Below are 22,184 nucleotides of genomic sequence, written 5' to 3'. Positions count from 1 at the left end.
TAGTTTGCTGACAATGTCAAGTATTAGTACAAAGTATAAAGTCAAAGTAATCATACCTTTTTCCTGCTTGGTTTTTCAGACATTTTTACAGTTGCTTTATAGGATCAATAGCCAGTGTCTGAGAAAAATAAACAATCATTTTAGAACGCTGTAGAGGATCCCGGATGCCCTTGTGATTATTTTGAATAATTTATTTACAACCTAATTATGTTTGCTTTAACACATTATTTTTATTAAAGGATGCATTATTAAATGGTTTTATTAATCAAAATTACTCGCTGCAAATAAATCAATAATTTTTACTTTATTTGAATTAAAGTAGAAGCACTGATACCTTAACTCTAACTGTATTCTATATCTTATGAGTTTTCTTTAATATAAGTTCGATTAAGACAAGTCCATGGTTATTCAGAAGCCATCACTTACCCACCCGTAGGCATAGTATTTGTCTTTTGAACCGATTACATTACTGTAGACCAATGTTTTTAATTTGTTTTTATTCAAACTGCGCCAACAAAACATTAAAAATGTTCATTCGAAAAAAATAATTCATATATTTTTAGTTTGAGAAGAAATGTTTTACTGAAAATTGAATTCGTTACTAATTAGGAATCATAATCGAGGGTTTTGAAACCACAAACCACTTGTTTTATAAGATGAAAATATAGTTTTGTAACGAATGTTATAATAAGGGATGAAAAGAACCTAAAAAAAAAGCAGGACACACTACAATTGATGATTTTTGATATTCACCAATATATTGTTCTCAAACATATTTAACCCTCTAATAAATTTATTCACTGTCATTAAAAAAACAACAACTAACAAGTGATGAAACCCTTGAATGCCTGTGCCTTTTGAGCCCTTTGTAATCCAATGTTTTAATAGTGTTTTTGTTCAATGGATATTTTAATCAGGAATGAAATAAAAAAATATCGATAACACATCCATTTGAAAGAAACTATTGTTCGACTAAGACAACTCCATGGCAATTCAGAAAACATCACTTTCACAAACGAAGGCACATTCTTTGCCTTTAGAGCCTGTCGAAGTGGGTTATTTTCTTAACCATTCTGCTTGTCCAAAAGGCCTCGACAATGCGTGTTCAGTTAATAAAGGTAAGGTAGTTGACAACGACTAGATGAGACCAACGGGTGACACCCGTTATACCTCGGAGCATGGTAACCTCGTCCTACCGCGTATTATCCCTATAAACACGAGGGAGGAATGCAGACCCCGAGAGTAAGCTAGCCGCCAGATCTTACGAAGGGATAAGTAAAGGAGAGAGATCATGGCAAGGGTAAACAAAAAATAATAACCATTCAGAAATAGGAATCAACTATAAACCGAAACTAACCCGAGAAGAGACTGTGGATCAACAATCTTCTCTTTTTTTTCCCGAACCCTCTAAAACCGAAATAAAAAGTTAATTAGTAGTGCATTACTGTGAAAAAGAAAAGTAATTCGTGTTGTGTCTTACGTTTCACTACCTTCCGTATTTTAAGGTTACCTGTTATGTTTAATGTCATATATGAGCTATCCATTCTAAAAAAGGAGCTATTTTAAGTCCGGAGATGAGGGGGTAATCTTCTCTAAGGGTTCTTTAAGACCCTTATTTATAAGCCTAGTGCATACGGCTGTGACCGAGAGGCGGTTTTATCTTATTTGCTTGAGGTAGTTTCATCTTATTTGCTTGAGGTAGTTTCGTGTGTTATTTTGGCATCGTTTATTTATTCTTTTATCGGCATTGCTAAAAGATATAAAAATTAATAATATGTAAAAATAACTATATGTTTTTATAAAATACACTAATATATAAATTTAAGAGCTTCGATGAGGCTCGAGGTGCTGCGCTCTGGTGGATTTTAGTCGAACCTCTTTCTCCCCTCGCTACAAACCAATTAATCCAAGAACCTAGAATTAGTCCAGAAATAGATGAATTAATCCACCTTCGTAATCCACTATCTTGATTGCGTTTTTCTTTCTGGAGTAAACTACGTCAACAAAACATTGTAAATTATCATTCGAAAACGCCATTGATCGAAATGAGCAAACGTGTTGTCAGTTTTCTCATACATAAAAGTTTACTCAATATGAAATCACGTTCGTTCATTGGACATGTTCAAAACCTTTTGGATGGAAGTTCGAATTTTCCGCACGAGGCAGAAAATTTATTTTCTACTTTATCAATTAAGAATCATCTCTTTTAGAGCAGAACAGAGCCTCTTTAAAGTAAATACCTGCCCATTCAATAAGGGATTTGACCGAATCAGCTATCAGTATACAATACTTGTTACAATACTTCCTTATTTGTCCTGAGACACCTCTGAGTTGCTGTGGTACAGATTTTTTAAAATTACATTTGTAAAAAGAAAAATCTTTAAAATATAGTGAACGGACCTTTCATTTCGTTTTAAACGAACAAAAACACGCCGAAATAATACGTATTTGAACTATCAGTAATAACTTTCCTGACATATTATTCCTTTAATCTTATTTACCAAAAAGTTGTTTTATATCTATTGCATGATTCGTACCTCTTTGTGCGTCTCATTTGGGCTCTACTGTCAAAGCTGCTTGAATTTAATTTTCTATAACAATTCAAATATGTTTCGAAAATCTGTCAGAACAAAAACGTTTTTTAATTTGAAATCCTCTGATAAGTAAGTTTACTGTCTTCTTTTATTCATTTTATTACAATCATGTTTATGTCCACCTCAGTTTATATTTATAATTATTAATCATAAAGGTTAACTGTAAAACGTGATCGTCAAATATTTATTATTTTATATTATTATGTTTATATTTTTATCTGTTATTATTATCTGTCAATATTTTTATCTTCGACTTTTATAGTTTTAAATAAAAAATCACCAGTGGGTGAAATTTATTTGGTTTCTTTTTTTGGTATGTAATTTTCTAAAATATTTCAGATATCTTTTGATTTTAATTATTGAAATAATTGCTAATTGCCTATATTTGTTGCTTTTGATATATATTCACGAAATGATTGTTGACAGTTGTTTTACAATTAATCAATTGTTTTACAACTTGTTTCATGCCGTAATTGCATTGTTTATTTTTCCTTATATTTTGTTAGTTATTCCCACTTGCTTAAGTATGAAAATAAATTTGAAATTCATCTGTGTTGTTTATTTTTTAAGTTATTTTGGATTTGAGAAACTTGATTGGATTTTGCCGTTTTATACTTCCTAATGGTTATATAGTTATCTCTGTAGTTAAGGTTTATTAAATTTTATAGGTAGAAAGTTTACAATTAAAAAATACCTTAAGTCAGTTATGTCACCTTAAGTTTCTCGAATCAAAATCTTTGCTGCATTTAAGTTAAATAATTTAGATTCTTAACAGATGGATATGGAGTTTAATGTTGGAATGGGAAACGTTAATACTTGTGATTATTTTCTTACAGTTCACTTACCTTTATTATTGGTCAATTCCCACAGCCAATAGTTAGTTTATTTTTAAGCAAATAATGAATATTGTATCTTTTCTATAAGCAGAAGTTTTACTGTGCACTGAGTTACTTAGCCTTGTTTAACACCTGTTAGACTAGAATGGAATATTTAAGTCATTACCCAAACTTTATGTATAGGATGTTATAAATGAATAGTGGTTTCAAATTTAAAAATCTAAGCACCATTTGGATGAATCAACATAAGATTAATCTATTTATTGCTGTACAGATTTATTTTAATAATCATGTATTTGATTTCAGTACTACTTGATTTATAACATATCTCTAATGGATCTAAGGACTATATGATTTATGTGCTGGTTTCAGTCTATAGAACCATTTATCACAATATAGTCCCAAATATTTTAAAACTTGAGTTATTTTCCTTTATTTTATTTTTTGAAAAGTTTGTTGAACCAATTTGTATTTTTTGTCAAGTTAGATCAGTCATTCATTCTGTTATTGCTGTTGTGTGAAAAAAAAATCTAAGATTAATCACTAAATTTATAAGTGATTAATCTTAGATTTTTTTTTCTTGAGTGTGTGTGGTTTTGTTTAAAGTCTTGCTATAGATTCTAATATCATTTGTGGATCCATCTGGGGGCAACACAGCGCCCTTCCCTCTACACTACCTGTTGACTGGGGGGTCAACTTTTGTTTCAATGGCGATCCCATAAAATGAAAACTTGACCCCCTACCATGGTTAGAATTGGGTGGTACCCTGTAGATCTCCTCCCAATGTCAGAAATGGGAAAAAAAAAAAGTTTTGAGTTTACAGTGCTTAATAAACAACATTAATTATTAAAATATTCTTATTGTACATGATTTCAGGAAAATTTATTTTAGAAACAAAACTTTTAGTACAACTATGCTGCAGCATGGTGTATTGTAGCTCACCTTAGTGTTAGAGCTGCACTGTTTTTTTCAACCCTCTATACACCTCTTTGATTTTGCTGGACCTCTGTTTTGAGAACATCATTTTCTTAAACATCTTCATCCTTTCCGACCACAATCTGGACTCTGCTATCAGTACCTCCTTGTATCTATCATCCTTTATGCTGATTGGCAATTCCTGCAATTATGGGAAACTTTAGCCATTTTCTCATTACACCCACTGATATTATTTCCATCTACATGCTTATTGCTTATCATAATTAGCAATTCATGTGACCATACTCTGGAAATTTCAGACATAAAGGTGGGTTCAATTAGTCTCTGATTTCAGTCGACCGCCATCCACCATAAATCTTCTCCTTCTTCATAGTTGTAGATATTACCATCAGGTGGGCTTCTATGATGCAATATTTTTATTCACTGTTCAATGCAATGTTCATTGATTCCCCTGTGGTGCCTCCCAGTTCCTAGGAACTCCTCTCTCTTCTAATCTGGGCCTCCTTGTCTTGAGTAGTCATCATCACACCTCACTAGATGACTATCTTGGCTTCCTCTGGGCCTCAAGTTTTCGCTTGGACACATGAGCCCCTGTTACATCCAGCAAGTTCCACCCTAGCCTTCCCTGTGGGAAGCTCTCTTATCACATTACAAGGATTCCACCTAGCTCTTTACGCTTTGATTAGGACATAAATGTCTTCCCTGGTTGGATTTCCTCGAGCCGTCATCCTTGTAAGTATATCATAAAAAGTGGGCTTCACACCTACTATCCATTTTGGGACATTTTCTTTCTTCTTCACTGGATCCAAGGTAAACTACTTCTTGTTATAAAATAGTACAAAGCTACCTAACTACTTTAATTTTAATATGTACTTGTAAAAAAACTAACCAATTTATTGTACAAAGTTCATTGGAAGCAATATTTAGAAAACATATCTGACTTCAAAATTTTATTTTAGTATAGTCTCATCTGTCATAGCCGCAAGTACTCTTTGCTATTCACATCACTCTGTTTTTGTTACTGTGTCATATTGGTTATAGCTTAAATCCAGCTCTTAGACTTTGTAGAACATGAGCTTATAAACAGTTGAACATTCTTATATTCTCATATAGCTGAGGTGTATGATTATTTATTAAAAATTAGCAAGTTATAATTAACATTCATGTACTAGTGATATCGCATGTGGTTAGTAATTCCCCATAGGGGTCTTATCTTAACCATATTTCATGACCAAGACGCTGCGTACTCCAATACTGTCTCCAATGGGTCGTGAGTTCAAATCCTAAGACATTTCTATTTTTTTCTTTCTAATTTTTTTTTTTATTCCAGAGACTTTTAATTTTATTTATTTTCAGAAATGTTTTATTTAATATTTTCATATAATTTTATTTAAAGTGTATTTTCTTAAAATAATTTGTTTATTTTTTTTTGTTGACAAGAACATTTCTTGCAATGACTCCGAGGAAGAGACCCAGTTTTTTGAAATAAATGAAACAGATTTGCAATATTTAAAGAGGTATACACTTAAAAAGCATCATAGAAACACTCCTTCCCTGTGTCAGCGGGCAATTCACCCAATAAAAAATATATAAAATAAATCGGGTAAATCAAAAAAGCTAGTTGAACAGTAAAACTACTGCAGCCACCAAACCAGAACTAATTAATAATACCTACCATCTCAACCAGCAACAATTCTACTAACACCAAAAATCCACCAAATTCCTGAGCCAAATTTTAAGATCTGAAGCCACCTCCTATCTTCGTCACTAGAATAGAAAATTTTATATCGTTTGATCAAAAAATTGCTGACTTTATTGGACAGCCAAATTTTAGATGTTTTTCACAAGTCAAAGACATAAAGATAAATACTACCACCAAGGAACATTACCAAAACACATCAATTATTTAACCCTCCAAAATTACAACTTTCATTGCTATCAACTACAGCAAGAAAAGGCATGCAGAATAATGCTAAGGGGTCTCCATCCAACCACTTTCTCAACCACACAACAGGCCTGGAAGAAATAGGCTACAATACGAGGAATATATCTTACATTCTTCACCCTACTGAAAAATATCCACTGCCTTTATTCTTTGTTGATTTCGAGCCAGCTCAAAATAATTCTGACTGGGACCTGTGCCTCAACCCGCACTGCCGTCACGTCCCTAATGCCATCACCACGCCCGGTGCGTCAAGTGTGCTAGTCCAGATGTAACTGATACCTGCCAGAAACCACAGGATGAACCAGTAAAATGTGGCCTATGTGAAAAATACCACCCAACAAGCTACAGAGGCTGTGAAGTTTATAAAAATCTTCACAAGCTGAGATCTCATTTCATGGCATCAAAAGGCCAAGATCAAAATTGCTCCCTGCCGCCTGAAACTCAAAATTTGGAAATTTTCCCAAACTTAAAGAAATCATCAGCTCATGTCATCGAATCACAGCCTTCTAGTTCAAAAATCTTTGATCTCGGCTTCATTACTGGAGGAGACTATAATTCTAAGCACCAATGGGGATGCTGAACATCCAACTCCCAAGGCAACATCCTTTCCCGTGTTTCAAGCAACTTATTCTATTCTCTGACTTACAAATTCTACTTATTTACCTACATTCATCAAAAAGTGCCCTGTTATCCTTGACATCATTATCACCTCCCAGATTTCCCCCTCCCAAACCATTGTTGAATTCCTAGACGACCATTCTTCAGATCATAGTCCAGTTCTGATTTGTTTACATTCAAGCTTTGTACCTAAGCTCTCTGCGCCTTCATTGATAATTGGAAGAGTTGACATGGAAAATAAACTAGACTTAAACATTCGACTGAAGACAAGGAGAGAGAAAAATGCTTTATTCATTCATGCTGCCCAAATACATCGGGTTGCTACATTACACAGCATACTAATCAATCCGTGATTGGACATATGTAAATTGTAGAAAATTAGAAAGAAAACATTTTTTTTTTTCTTTTTTCTCAGTTTTCCTTTACAATCAATTCTACACACTAAATACAAATATTTTAATTTATTCCTTTTTTTCTTTCCCTTTCTTGTCCCTTCTATTTCACAATTTTTGTTTCATTTTATCAACGAATTCCCTCTCTCAGATCCTCCCCACTGACCCGCTAAACAAATTCACCATTAGACAGTGATGTGAAATCAAACCAGAGAAATAGTAGTAGATCAGTTTACAGTAAAACAAACAAATAAATACATTTTACTAAAACAAAACTAATACATAGATTTAAAGGAAAATAAAATAAAAAATTGGTTGAAAGAAATACTAGATTGGATACATAAGTCAAACAAAAAAGATAAATAAATAAAAAATAATAATAATAAAATGATTTAATGAATAAATAAGTTAAAACACACAAATCAACAGGTCAACCTACTAAAATAAATAAATAGAAAAAATAATGAATAATCTAGAGCTAATTTCCGTCCAGGTAATGATGTATGATTCTCAGGGATTCCAAAATAATATTTTCCGCCAAGATTCCAATATCCCTGTTGCTAACACCTAGACCTTCTAAGAAGCTCCTTGTTCTATCTGGTATTGTTCCACGAGATCCAAACCAGAGGCCTCTCACGGTGAACTCTCTCTCTTTGAAGGTCTCTTGGAATTTTTCTTTAAGGAAAGAGATGCATTTTTCAAATATTTCCTTTTTTCCCCTTTCCATTCCACCTTCCTGTTTGAGATCATTACTTTCAAATACTACCGTCTATTCTACTATACTCTACCGTCGGATCCAAGACCAGAGCCGTGCCTCCGACTTTTGTAAATGCGACAATATCGGCGTATCTTACGGATCCGCCGGTGTCAATGCAATAAACCTCCTCAAAGCAGATGAAGTCTTTTCTTTCAAAGATCTTCATCAATTCTTCTTTGACCCTGTGGTGCCGGCGTGTTATAAGGAGGGAGTTGGGGCATTTTCCCAGCAGATGGGCTGGTGTTTCAGAATCTCTGCCACATTTGCGACAGTGGGACCCAACTTTTCCTTGCTCTCCACTGGCTCCTGAGACTCCATGTAGGGGTGCATTGTTGATATTTAGTTTCAGAACGTTCACCCATTCTGACCCCAAGAATACCTGCTTCTCACACACATATCTATTAACTTTCGGGGTCTCTTTGAAATGGCCAACACCAATACCCTGCCATCTGCAATTGGCCCATTCTTCAAAAGCATTCTCATGCAACGAGTACGTGAGTAGAGCTCTCATACTTTGGTGGCCCTGATCCTCCCTCAGTCTATCAGCACATGCCGTGATTTCGGCTTCATAATTGAATGTAGACTGGAATAGGGCATCCGGAACATTCGACAGTCTCTGGGAATGGACAAATGCTGCAGTGGAGCTTCCCATTGACAGCAGATCAGAACCAGTACTCGATACCTCCTGGGTGCGTACAGCATCACCGACAAGGTGTTAGCGGGGAGCCCGATGATGGCCTTGATACTCCTGCAGATATTGGTATCAATGCCCTCCAATATCGCAGGAAATATCTCTGTAAGGGGAGCACTCTGGAGAGGGTAAACAAGGCCCGGGAACAAGTATTGGTTGACAATTTTGATCTTTTGTTGTACCACCTCTTCTCCAAATACTAGCTCTCCCAAGAATGTACATCCAAGATATTTGATGGTGTCCTCGGCTTTTGCCGTTTGGATGACCTCCGTATTCTCAAGGGAGAGCTTTGTTGACCGCAGCTCTCCTTTGTCTATTACGATACCCACACTTTTCTTTGCATTTATTGCCAAAAAAATCATCCATAAAGACCTTAATGTTACATATGTAACTGGTCAAATGAAACTTCTATCAGTTGCATATGGAACCATATGTAACAGTTATGAAACTAATAAATTTTGTATACAAATTCGAATGGAAAAAAAATACGGTCCTGCTGAACTATATAATGCTGGTTAATTCCATTATTTAATAATTAGAAAACTAGCATAATGTTTGATAATTTGATGTTTATAAATTTAAATGAAATAAAAAACAATAACTAACTTGTCTCCTAGCTCACTTGAGCTTCTATAAACTAAAGTTGTTTCCTTTAGCTGTTAAGTGCTCCTAGATGCTGCCAAGATGGGAAATTACAAAAGTAGTACTTCCATTGGACTATCTTCTTGAATACTGCACTAGCAGTAATACTACCGTTAAAGGGTTAATAATAAATAACTAAAGTGTCCTAGTTGTTTGTATAATACTAATTTGGTGGTTTTTTTTTTCAGGAAAAAGTTTCAGACAAGTGTGAAAAATCGATTTTCCCTTACTGATGAGGATATAGTATCCTTATTCCCCTCCAAAGAACATATTTCATGTCACCGATTAGTTACAACGTCTAGGGATATGATTAATGCTTATGGATGCCAAAATAGACCATTATTCTTTGAAACTGATGACATTCTCTACCCAACAATATTTGCTCTATGGATATGTCCCAAAATTTTACCGTCTATACCCATGCATGGAAGCTTGATTGAAAAACTGGTGAATGGTGCCGATTTAATGATTCCTGGAGTAACTTTGAGTTTAGATATCAATAAGAGAAAAGAAATTGATAAAGATACTCTTGTTTATATATGTACTCTAGATAATATATCTGCTGTTGCTGTTGGAATCACTACTACCTCAACTAGTAATATGCTACCAGGAAACAAAGGAAAGGCTGTCCATGTTTACCATACAATCAATGATGAATTATGTAAACTATTCAAAATTAGCGATTCTGTTCCAAACAAAGGACCACTTGTTCCTGAAACCATGACAGTAGATACATGCTCTATGGCTATTAACCAGATATCAACCCCAGAACCAACCCCAACCGATCCAAACATTGATTCAGTGACCACATCACTGAGTGTAGCTGACATTGCAGGTTCATCAGAACCTCAGAAAATTGTACCAGTTGATGAAGATACACAGAATATTGTGAAGAATGATGAAATTAAACAAGAAATGACGATGGAAGAGTTAATTATGTTCAGTTTTTTAAAAGCACTGAAGACATCTGCTTCCAAAATTAATCTGCCTGTATTAACTAATATATTTTATAAGAATCACATGCTAGAATCAGTGCCTGATGACTTATATATTGATATTAAGAAAAGTAAGTATAAAAAGCTATCCAATTTTTTGACTGAAGTTGCAGAAAAAGGTCTAATATCCTTGCAAACTGATAAAGGGGTACAATCTATAATATCAATTGATTTTAATCACGAAATGCTTAGAAACATTAAAGTAGAAAAAAAAAATACCTCTGAAAATAAAGTTACAACTAAATTTGAAGTTGAAGAAAAATATGTCATTAATGGATGTGTCCATACTATTTTTTCTAAGTTCAATTTTAAGTGAGTATTTCTCAACTATTTTACCTTAGATTATTTTCTATTCTATATTTGTCTTATTTTATTAGACATTTTTGGTAATGATCAATTTCTTGTCTCAAAGGAGAAATAAAATTCATGAAATTGTCATATAAAAAAATAATATTGCTATAAAATCATTATGTGTTGTTGGCAGTTCTCTGAGTAAGTGAAAAAAAAATTCTCTGTTTGCCATTTAGGCAAATTTATTATTTACAGTTTGAAGATTTATAATATTTAAAATTTTACAAATAATAAACAAAATTTTCTTTTCAAGGAGACAACTAGGTTAATTAAAATTAGCCAATGTGTTCTACTTTGAGGTAGCAATGGTACAAATGTTGTAACATTTACTTGTTTCATTTTAGTTTATTATCTCCGGATTTTGAAACTGGCTCATTGTATATTATAGTAACTAATTATTATCATGATTAATTACTGTTTTAGTCTATAGTAGGCCCTCAACTCCGGGAGTTTAGGTGCAATCTGGGAACTGCAGCGGCACCAGTCGAATCCGCGTTGAGGGCCTTTTGTTTCTGTGGCAGTCTCATGAAATGAAAACTTGACCCCCCCCCCCCCACCATGGTTTTAGAATAGGGTGTTACACTGTAGATAACCCTCCTTATTTCAGAAATGACTAGGAAGGGGGTCATAAAAAAAAAAAAAATCTGCTATAGTATTTAATGAGCATCCTTTGTTCTTGGCTGGATTTATTATAATATACAAGATGCTGTTTAACAGACCTTCACAACCACAAAGGCTCTGAAACAATCACTCCTTATTTCTGAAAGAAGACTACATTGGATCTACATTGCTAATATAATAAGAATGGATATTTATTTTGGTGGAATGCATATTTTCCACATATGCTGTGATTAAGTTACTTAAAACTATGTTCTAACTAGAAGGGGTAGGTTAGCCATGATTAATTAATTTTTAATTGAAAATGCAAATTCATATAAAAGATGAATTATGTTTGAGGCCCTAGTAAATTTAGTAATGATATGTCTTTCTTTATTCCCACTCCTTAATACCTAAGGCCAATTGAGCTCATATTCTGAGATTGAGGATAAAGAATCATTCATGCTCTTCAAACTTAGACTAGACTAGAACTCCCTCCATTTTAAAAACTATATGGAAAACATAATAATTCTTCAGTCAAAAAGTCTAATATAGGTTTGAAGAATGATTCAGGGCAATTGTTGACAATGGACATCTATATACTGTATTTATCCTATGACCTCCTTACTCTTATAATTACAGATTAATGGACAAATAAGAGTAAAAATGAATGTATATTACATAAAAAATATTGTTATAAATATTTTTAGTTCTGATAATGGGGATATGACCCTAAAATACTAACATATATTTACATGTGATTATTAAAAATAAAAATTATTTTAAGCAAGTTGAGTTTACCACTACTTAATAATAAATGATTTAATATTTGAAAAAATATGTTACAAGTTATAAACTGTGTTTGTTTTTTGTCAGTTCCATTAGTAAAAGAAATCAAATGACGAGACTGCCTCAATTTCATGAATTTTAACTCTGATATTTTATTATAAATCTTTGAAACTTTGTACAATACTATCCTATTGATTTACTGAGTCTATTCTTTATTCAATTTTTAATTTTTTGATAGAAGTTTCTTCAAAAATCAAAGTCAGACAATTCTTTTTTTTTTAAGTTAATATTTTTATATTGACTTGTAGATTGATATCTTGATTTATTTTTTAGACATTAACTTCAATATTTTTATTTTTTCAGAAAAGGTGATAGTTTATTTAGTCATGAAGTTCGTAAATGTATAACTTCTTATGTAAAAAATGGTAATCTTGTGGATCCTAGTAGAGAGCAGTAAGTTTACTTTTTATTTTTTCATGAATAAATATTGAAGGTCCTTTTTTTTTTTTTCAGTTAAATACAAACACTACATTTGGGAATGATCTTTGCATCTTGTATCTATTTTATAAAATCTTTATATATGTTCGGTTGTCTCCAAGACCTAATATCAGGTTGCCTCAAGCACACTAGTATTGTGTAGTCATGGAGCCAGTGTCAATTTTAATCAAGTCTTCTATTCCAAATTATTTATCAAATTTACCATTTCCTGATTCTATTGGGGGCTGGTTCAAGTTAGGATTCATAGAATGGGCTAGATTAGTTCCTTTTTTTGCTGCTGTTGGAGGAGTACATATGTCATTTACAGGACAATAAAACCAAAACAGGCAGTTAATCCAAATATGAGGAAAGATGAACTTATGGTTGTAGATATAGCTAATATCGAATATTTAGGAGAATAGACACCTTATTGTCGCTGTTGGAAAAGTGAGAAGTTTCCTTATTGTGATGGTGCTCATGGAAAGTTCAACAGAGAAACAGGCGATAATGTAGGTCCTGTTGTTATCAAGTGAAATGAATCTATAAATAAATGCAGGGCACATCTTGTAAAATATTAGCTTGTAGATAGAAATACTGAGCTTTTCGATTCAAAGAACTTACCAAGTTTTTTTATCTACTTATGAATTATTTATCAATAATTTTAATATTTATATTGAATGCGGGTTGTTAGGATTCCCTTAAAGGGAAAGATGTTTCATAAACAAACCATTTATTTGCTATGAAATAATGATAATATATGCTCAGTTCAAAAGCCTTATGTAAGAAATAGTTGTTGGTTTTTATGTAGAGGTGAGTAGATTAATATTTTATATCTATATATCTGTTTGTAAAACAAAGTGACTAACAAATCATATGGGATTCTCTGAATTTGGATAATTACTCTCTTACTTCATTGCCAAATGATGCATTGTTGCCTCACGTCTGTTCTACTTTTCCCTATCCCTGTTCCAGGCCACAGGGTGTTGATTGATTTCATATTGATTGGCTAAATCCCATGTGAGGAGTTCCAACCTGTGTAGTCTTGATTTTTGGCCCATATGATAAATTGACTTAATTTCTGATATCATATTCAATACCTCATTTACTTAGGCTCTTAAGTCCATGTTTCTTAATAATGTTCATAGGCCTGTTCTAGTATGTTTTACAATCTGCAGTATTTTTTTCAAAAATGGTCTTGTTTTTACCATTGATTCTTTTTTAAATGGTCTATCCATAACATTTTTGAGTAAAATAAAAGTGAAGCAGTCGCCTTTTATTAGGCCAATGATTTTAAATGATGAGATGATGTCACTCTGCACTCTTGTTCTTCCTACAGAGTCTTCAGCACCTGTAATCCAATACAAGCTTTTCTGGGATCCACTCATCCATCAAATAACACAAAGACTGTCCTTATATATTGCGTTGTACACTCCTTTAATATCAATCAAGACCACATGTTCATCATTGTTTTTGCTTCCAAGAGCCTTCACAGGTTTTTCAAGGACAAACATATCACTGATGCTTCTGCCTGACTGAAATCCAATCTGATATTCACACAAAGATTCTTTTACTATGTACATTAGCCATCATTACTCATATTTGTGTCTATTTGACCAGAACATTTGTCTGAGAGACTGTTTTAGTTCATGTCAACAGTGATGGGGCATTGTGTGGCACCTGAGAAAGGGAATAAGCTTAGTAATCCTCAGCTCATTCCCTCAGTAAACCTTGGTTCTTGAGCAGCAATTGGTGTACAGCTGAATACCTAATTGGTAAACTTTCATAGTTTACCAACTATTAGATTTTCTGTGAAAAACGTTCAATCTGTCAGACTTTTTCCACAAGTTCTTTTTCTTTGTTGAGATAGTAAGCCTCTTTGACTAAACTTCTAATTCCCTTATTACCAATAGTAGAGAAGGCTCATTCATAGATGAACAATAAACAAATTGCATTCTCTGAAAATAAGCATTTTTTAATAGCTTTAAATTTGATGTTCAATTATTTACAAACATATTTTAATTTATTACCCAAAAAATACAGAAGTATTATCGATTTTATTGATCTAGAATAATTGTAGAATATTTTTAGAACTACACAATTTGTTTTACTTATTTTTATTTATTTGTTTTCTTTACTTTTATACTGTCATTAGTATATTTTTGCAGTAAAAAGACTGCATTTCTAACCATGAAACTTATAATAAACCAAATACTGCAAATTTGAGTTCCTACTAGCAATAATTTTGTATTTATTGGAATTTTATTAAAGTTTGTTGTTTAAAAAGTTGTATGTTTATTTATACCTTACATCCTAATGAAGATTCAGTGAAATATCAAAACATTTTGAAGGAGAAATTTACACCTTAAAGGTCTTAGGAGTCTAGAAGACTGATGTTTCACCTTACTACCAATTAAGAAAGGTTCTGTTTAAAGAGTTAAATAAAAGCATTGTCTGCTTTTTACCTCCTATATATGACAAATGTCTTTCTTCTTTAGGTCGCCACCTTAATATTCATCAGGTCAAATTTGTTTATCGTGGTTACCTATAAAACTTTCTGCTACTGTTAATGTTTTCTTCGATAAAACTTCTTTTAATTGAACCAGCTGTACCTTAATTTATACTCATGAGTGTTATGGCTTGAGAAATATGACCTAGGCATGTATTTTTAGATGCCAGATGTGACATCACAAATAATATGAAATACATTTTGAAACCATCACTAAAAATTAAATGAATATTAAATATAATTTTCAAATGCCAAATGACAAACATGTAACATTCATAAGAAGTGAATGTTCTTAATCTTGGAGTAGGGATGTGGGGTACATGTGTCACCCATGATTCTTTAACACAGATTACAATACCTCATAATGAGTTCAGATTAAGGATGTAAAATTTCCAATAGCTTCCTCCCTTAACTTGTTATTATACTGGACATCGTTAATCTCACTTTTGTTAGTCACCTACAACTTTTTCAAGATATTTGGGATACAGTTTTTGCCATGCTCCTGATTGTGTTTATTACTTTTCCTTTAAATTCTTGATTTGCTGATCACCAGTTTGGATTTCGAACATCCCACTCTACTATCCAGCAATGTCATCGTGTAGTGGACGTAGTCTCGTCTTCTTTGGAGTGCGGAATGTACTGCACCTGGAGTCTTTTTCGATGTAGAACAGGCTTTCGATTGAGTCTGGCACCCGGGACTGCTTTACAAACTCTGTAAATTCCTACCTCCTACATACTTTCTCATCATTCGTTCCTTTCTCATTGATAGATTTTTCCAAGTAAACTACAATGGTTCCTATTCATCCCTCTATTCTCAGTCCGCTGGTGTTCCTCAAGGTAGTATTCTTGGTCCCATCCTCTACACCGTCTATACAGCTGACATCCTAACACTATTCTCACCATGTATGCAGATGACACATGTGTGCTCGCTGTTAATAATAACCCATTAATTGTATCCCAAAATCTCCAATCCCATATCACAGCCCTCCGAAGAATGGTGTCATAATTGGAGGATTAAGATAAATTCCAACAAATCCCATCAAATCACCTTTACCCTTCGTTGTAAACCTACTGACTGCCCTACAGTTTCATTTAATGATGTTACTCTTACCCCTGTCAAAGAGATCCGCTACCTTGGACTACATTTGGACAAACGATTAACCTGGAATCCTCACACAAGACTGAAAAGACAGGAAACTGCACGTCAATTTTGACTATTACAGCACTTACTAGACAAATGGTCTAAACTTCCAACACTTTACAAAAGACTGATCTACATGACTGTAATAAGGCCAATCTGGACATATGGAGTTGAGCTTTGGGGCTCCACTAAACCTTTGAATTCCTCTCGTATTCAATCCTTACAATCCAAAATCCTTCGTAAAATCCTCAATGCTCCTTTGTCACAAATAAAATCATACATTAAGACCTTAATGTTCCCTATGTAACCGATCTAGCCCGAACCAGATATCACTCCTTCCATTATAAACTCTCTAACCACCCAAACCCCCTAGTTTCTAATCTTGCATCCTCTTCCATTCCTGACAATCCTCCGAGGCGCTTGAAAAGAAGATGGCCACGAGACCAGCTAATGTAAAATGTCATTAGAGTGCTACCAATGAGTAGTTTCTCTACACGCCTGTAACACTCCAATTTAACTTAGATCAGATTTACTAAATGTATTATAATGTACAGTTGTAAATAGCAATAAATAAATATTATAAAAAAAAAATTCTTGATTTTTGTTACTTTGTAGGTTTGTAAACTACTTCTTTTAATAGATATGACACTTCATTTTTTTTTTTTTTTTTTTAATGTTTAATAATTTATATTCTTGTCAATATATAAGCAACATTTGTACTCAAATAACTATAATTTTCCACATATCAATTTTAAAATGTTGTTTTTTAAATGAAATCTTTCTGTGAAGAATCATTTAATAACTAATAGTTTAATTTATTTTCATGAATGTCAAATGATAACATGATATGTAGTACTGATTCTCATGTCTGGCTGAAAGAGCTTGAAGAAGGAAAGGAATTAAAAAATAAGTCAAATATCAATAGTCAACAGCTTTAATGTAAATTTTAAATTAATAAAATATTCTAAATAAATCTTGACATCCTTTTTGTATCCAACATTGTCAATATTGAAAAAAAAAAAAATGAAATTTTATTAAAAAAAATTTGTCACAAGTTTATTCATGAAACTATACCAAAACTCTAATGAAAATTAGCTGGTTAGTTGGTCAAAACTTTTCCTACTAAGATGCTGATCAGAACATATACTTCCACCACACATTGAAAAACTGAATAATCTGAACTCCACTTGCAATATTGAAGTACAATTTATAATAGAATTGAAGAAATCCACAGATAAGTTCAAGAAAATTATTTTGAACATAAAGGTAGAGAGTTCTATAAACAAAATAATTATTTTAAACAGTGAGATAAAAAAGTACAAATCCAAAATTTGCGAACTCCTACAATATATCTGCGAACAATTTTGTAATAAGATTAACTATACATACAAACAGAAATTCAAATGTATAAAAGAAAATTGAATGAACTAAATACCCAAAATAAAAGTGAAAAATTCATCAAGTTAAGGAAATGAAAAATGGTTTGTAAACCTTACAAATGTAGAGTTTCCAACAGATGCTAAGCAGTTTTTGGCCCTAAGTATTATATAAACTATGAACCAAATATGTTAATATAATTACTAACTACAAAAAAAATAATCACAGTACTAATGAGATATGCTCTAGTGGCAAAAAAAGATACATTTCAACGAAATGAGTTTTAAAAACAAATTGATATAATAATTATAAAACTAATCAAACTGTCACCATTACCAAAGATGAATACATCTAAGAAATAGATGTATTATTAAATTACTAACATACAAAAAAGTTGGTATAATCGAACTCTCAAATTAATGATTGACACAAACATAGCCTTAGTACAACTCAAACAGCATAAGTGCATTGGCAATAAAACATACAGGAAAATTGCTGATTGACCGTGTGTATCAATAAATGGAATTTGGTCCAGGTGCGGTAAAATAAAACTCAAATAATAAATTGGTTTACTATTTTTATTTGTTATTTTTTATTTAAATTGGTATACTAAAAATAGTATACCAATTTACTTTTTGAGTTTTATTTTACCGCACCCAGACCAAATTTCAGTTATTAATAAAACATACAGTTAACGCACAACGAATTCACCAGCATCCCCAAAATTATATTGTTATAAAAAAATAAAGAAAGTAACCCAGTTAGACCCATAGTTTCATTCCTGAATCCCCTAACCTACAAACTACAACAAATATTCAAGAGATGTAGTAAATCACCTTTCCACCACAATAAAATTCAAATTCTACAAGGTTATAAACTGGTTTTCTTAGACTCTTCTTCATTATTTACTAACCTATGTATCTCAAAAATAAAAATCATTACTGAAAATGAGTGGCACAAACTTGAAACAACAAAATCCCCCCTGAAATTTATATACAAAAGTTCAGGTGTCCCATGGGATCTCTCATAACCCCAAAGTTGGGAAAGAAGCGGCCCTTACTTGTCTGTACTTTGATGATAGATCAAGAGGAAATCTTCAGCTCTACACTGATCAGAACATACTTTATCTCATGTCAGTGTTAGCAGCTCTAGAGTGCGGTGAAGTTACACTTCATAACATATTCAAGACTAAAGAGAAAAGTAGAGTTTAAAAATTAAAAAATCTGGTGTAGTGCACACATCACACAACTTTTACTTGCCACCCTAGCAAGCGAAAAATTCAAACAATAAATTTTTTGTTGCTATACAAATACTTATGCTAGGGTTAGTTACAAATACAAGGGAAAGTTTTTTCCTGCCAAGATAATTGGAATTTGGAGAGATCAGGCACACTCTGCTGTCTCCGATTTTCCCGTCTCTAAACTGCTGTATTATTTCTGTTTTTCTCCTTTAGTTAATTATCAAATTCTTTCATAGTTCATATTAATACATTTTTTACTACAGTTAACTATGCTAAATGGTTAATTATTTCAAATGAACAAAACTGAAGTTATGTTAGAGGACAATTTTTTTTTAATTCAGCATTTAAATCCTGTTAAACCATTCAAATGAGGATAAAACCTAGGTGATACCAAATATCATTTGGTTGTACACTGATATACCAAGTTTAATCAGAATTGTTAAAACCGTTTTTGAGATGAGTGAAAAAAATATGAAAAATCAGTTCTATAGAGTGGTGCTTCTGGCCAGTCTATTTTATCGAAAATACTCCAGGGATGTGCCAGCATTAAATATGAAATTTTACTTTCATACTTTTAATTTTTCAGCAAGGTTGTTCCCACACACACTGACCATTTTGTATGACTTAGTTATTTGGACCCAGGGACCTCAGAATGTGTATTTCTATCAAAAACTCAAATTCAAAATTTTGTGCAATCACAATACTTGCAATATATTCCTTATATAAGTAAGTATAAATAAAAAATGAAATGAAAAAGGGACAGATACAGGATAAGCAGAAAGTTTGTAACATTAATAGGGATAAAAATGGTAGCTCTCTCACTCAGCCTCCCCTGGCTTTCAATACCATAGGTGTGGTTAAGAGAAAAGTTCCAGGATCTTCCCCTGGCTGAAAGTAAATAGGGATGAATGTGGTCAAGATGTTATTTTACTTAAAATTTTTTTTTTCTGTTTATTATTGTTCTCATTGAATTTATATCTCTATAAATATGGGTTGAATGTGCTCTCTTATGTGTATTACTAATTTCTGAATACATATGACAGGATGTAATACTACACAATAAAAAAAAAATTATGGAAATAGTATTAATAAAATTTTAATTACAAATTTTGGAAAGAAATGAGCGGCAGGAATCATAAAGGTGAAGAAACTGATCTTTCTACGACCATTTTATGACTTTTATTTTTTTAGTTTGTTTGCTCTATATTTTCTGCAAATATATGAATACAATATTTATTAGTGTTAATTAATCGCTTTTTTTTTTAAACCCTTTTATAGGTATATCAGGTTGGATGATCCATTGTCCAGTATCTTAGGAACTAAAGAAAGTCTCATAACTTGGGAAAAATTATTTGATGGAGTTTTTAAGAAAATGGGCAACTTATATTATATCAAAACACCTTGTCATGGAATAATCTCTGGTAAAGGAAAATTACCATTGATTAAGCTATCGGTTGTTACCAAGGCTTCAAACAAAAAAGTAATTATCTTTTTCATTACTTTTTTCTTGAAATATTTTAAAAAATATTTATAATGGCTTTTTTTTTTAAATTTTAATACATAGTTGTCAGGAGGTAAAAGTACATTTTTTGCAAACTGTTAGTGTAAGGAGGCTCATATAGCACCCACCTATGTACAATTTCTTGGTTGAAAATCATTTGTATAAATAATTCATGTAGTAATCTTTACCTTGATTTTAAATGTAGTCTTCTAATTTGTAGGTTACTCTAGTTGATAATCTCGAAGTATTTGGGATTGATATAAATGAATTCTCTAAACAATGCCAGCACGGTGTGGCAGCAAGTTCTACAATAAATACGTCACCAAGTTTAAAAGCCGCTCAGTTTCAAATTCAAGGAAACCAAAAGATTTTTATTGCTCAACTTTTGACAGGTATGATATTTTTTTTTTATTTTCCTTTTATATGTATATTTATCTTTGTGTTTCAACCTCTGCCACTGCAGTATACTTGGCCACATTTTTCAAACTTTAGATTTATACTTTGTTAAGTACTATTTTGATGATTCCGATACTAAATAATATACGATTCATCCATTCAGTCAATATAATTTCATTATTTTAATCGAATTTTGTTTATAAAAGGGGCAATGGGTAATAATTTTACAAAATGATTTATCAACTCTCAGTTTTTATCTTTCTCAGAAATGATCAATTTTATCTGCTTACTTTTTTGTTTCTAATTTATTTTGATTAATTTTATCTTAAATTGTTCTGTAAAACAATTTGACATTGATTAAAATTAACAATCCAAAATTGGCAAAATGATCGGCTGATATTGTAAAAATATTTCTTATGAAATTCAGACTACGATTGTTAATGAGCGTGAACAATTACTAAATTTTTTGCTCTTAAGATTCAGAGGAATATAGTAGGAATAAAACAAAACATGTATAGTAATCAATTTTATTATTAAAAAGAAATAAATGCTGAAAATGCAAAACTTAAGAATCATAAATCAAGACTGCAACAAACTTTACTCCTGTGAAAATTTGTTGTTTTAAAAAAAAAATGTATGGTTTAATTTTAAAAATAAATAATGATGACAATATTTCAATACTTTTGAATATATAAGAAGTCAAGTTTGATCCTTAAAAATGGTCACTATGACCTTAAGTCACTTGAATTTTAGGCCAAATAAATTCAAATATGATAGTCCATGTTAGATAAACTTTATTAATTAAAAATCAAAATTATATGATTATAAATCATAATGAAAAGAATCTTATCTATCCAGTTTTTGTTCTACTTATTTAATATCAGTATGTGATTTGATAGTGAAATGTTATACAAAAAAAATCCTGAGGAGTCTTGTTTATTAAACTTAGTCTCCCTTAATTCATACTCAAGAATTGAGTATAACTATTTGTTTTTCAATCTATAATTTTAAAATGTTTCTTTGTGTTGTTGCAGATAAATATGGAATACCAAAAAAGTATATTGAAGGATGTGAAGATGTTAAAAAAAAAGAATCGGGAGCTAAAAAGAAGGAGGGAAAAAATCCCCAAAAATAAAAGACTTAAATTTAATATATTTAAAAATAACTTTTTCAGACAAATTCTTTATAATCTAAATTTAAGTTTTATCTTGGAAATTGTAATTTGAATATTTCAATTTTGTTAAATTTAAATTTAATACGTTTTTAGTCTAAAAACGTATTAAATTTAAATTTAACATATTAAATTTGAATATTTCAATTTTTTTTTCTGTCTTAACTAAATTAAGTTAACTCTTTAATGTTTTTCTTGTGGACAATTCATAAAATCTAAATTGTGCAAACAA

At 31.8% G+C, this 22,184-nt stretch overlaps 1 protein-coding gene across 1 annotated transcript; it reads left to right on the top strand.

Annotated features, from left to right (window-relative positions):
- The first annotated feature begins 2,545 nt into the window (after positions 1 to 2,545).
- On the top strand, positions 2,546 to 22,184 carry eIF2D (eukaryotic translation initiation factor 2D). The gene is made up of 7 exons (XM_014437041.3): positions 2,546 to 2,663; positions 9,600 to 10,718; positions 12,507 to 12,596; positions 20,163 to 20,364; positions 20,606 to 20,777; positions 21,816 to 22,020; positions 22,104 to 22,184. The coding sequence occupies exons 1-6, from the start codon at positions 2,608 to 2,610 to the stop codon at positions 21,914 to 21,916; spliced, it is 1,740 nt and encodes a 579-aa protein (XP_014292527.1). The 5' UTR covers positions 2,546 to 2,607; the 3' UTR covers positions 21,917 to 22,020; positions 22,104 to 22,184.

The sequence above is a fragment of the Halyomorpha halys genome, unplaced genomic scaffold, assembly GCF_000696795.3.
Source record: "Halyomorpha halys isolate HHAL.00 unplaced genomic scaffold, Hhal_1.1 Scaffold2231.1, whole genome shotgun sequence".
Lineage (NCBI taxonomy): Eukaryota > Metazoa > Arthropoda > Insecta > Hemiptera > Pentatomidae > Halyomorpha > Halyomorpha halys.
Note: the sequence above shows the minus strand (reverse complement) of the source record. Positions and strands in the feature narration are given on the sequence as shown.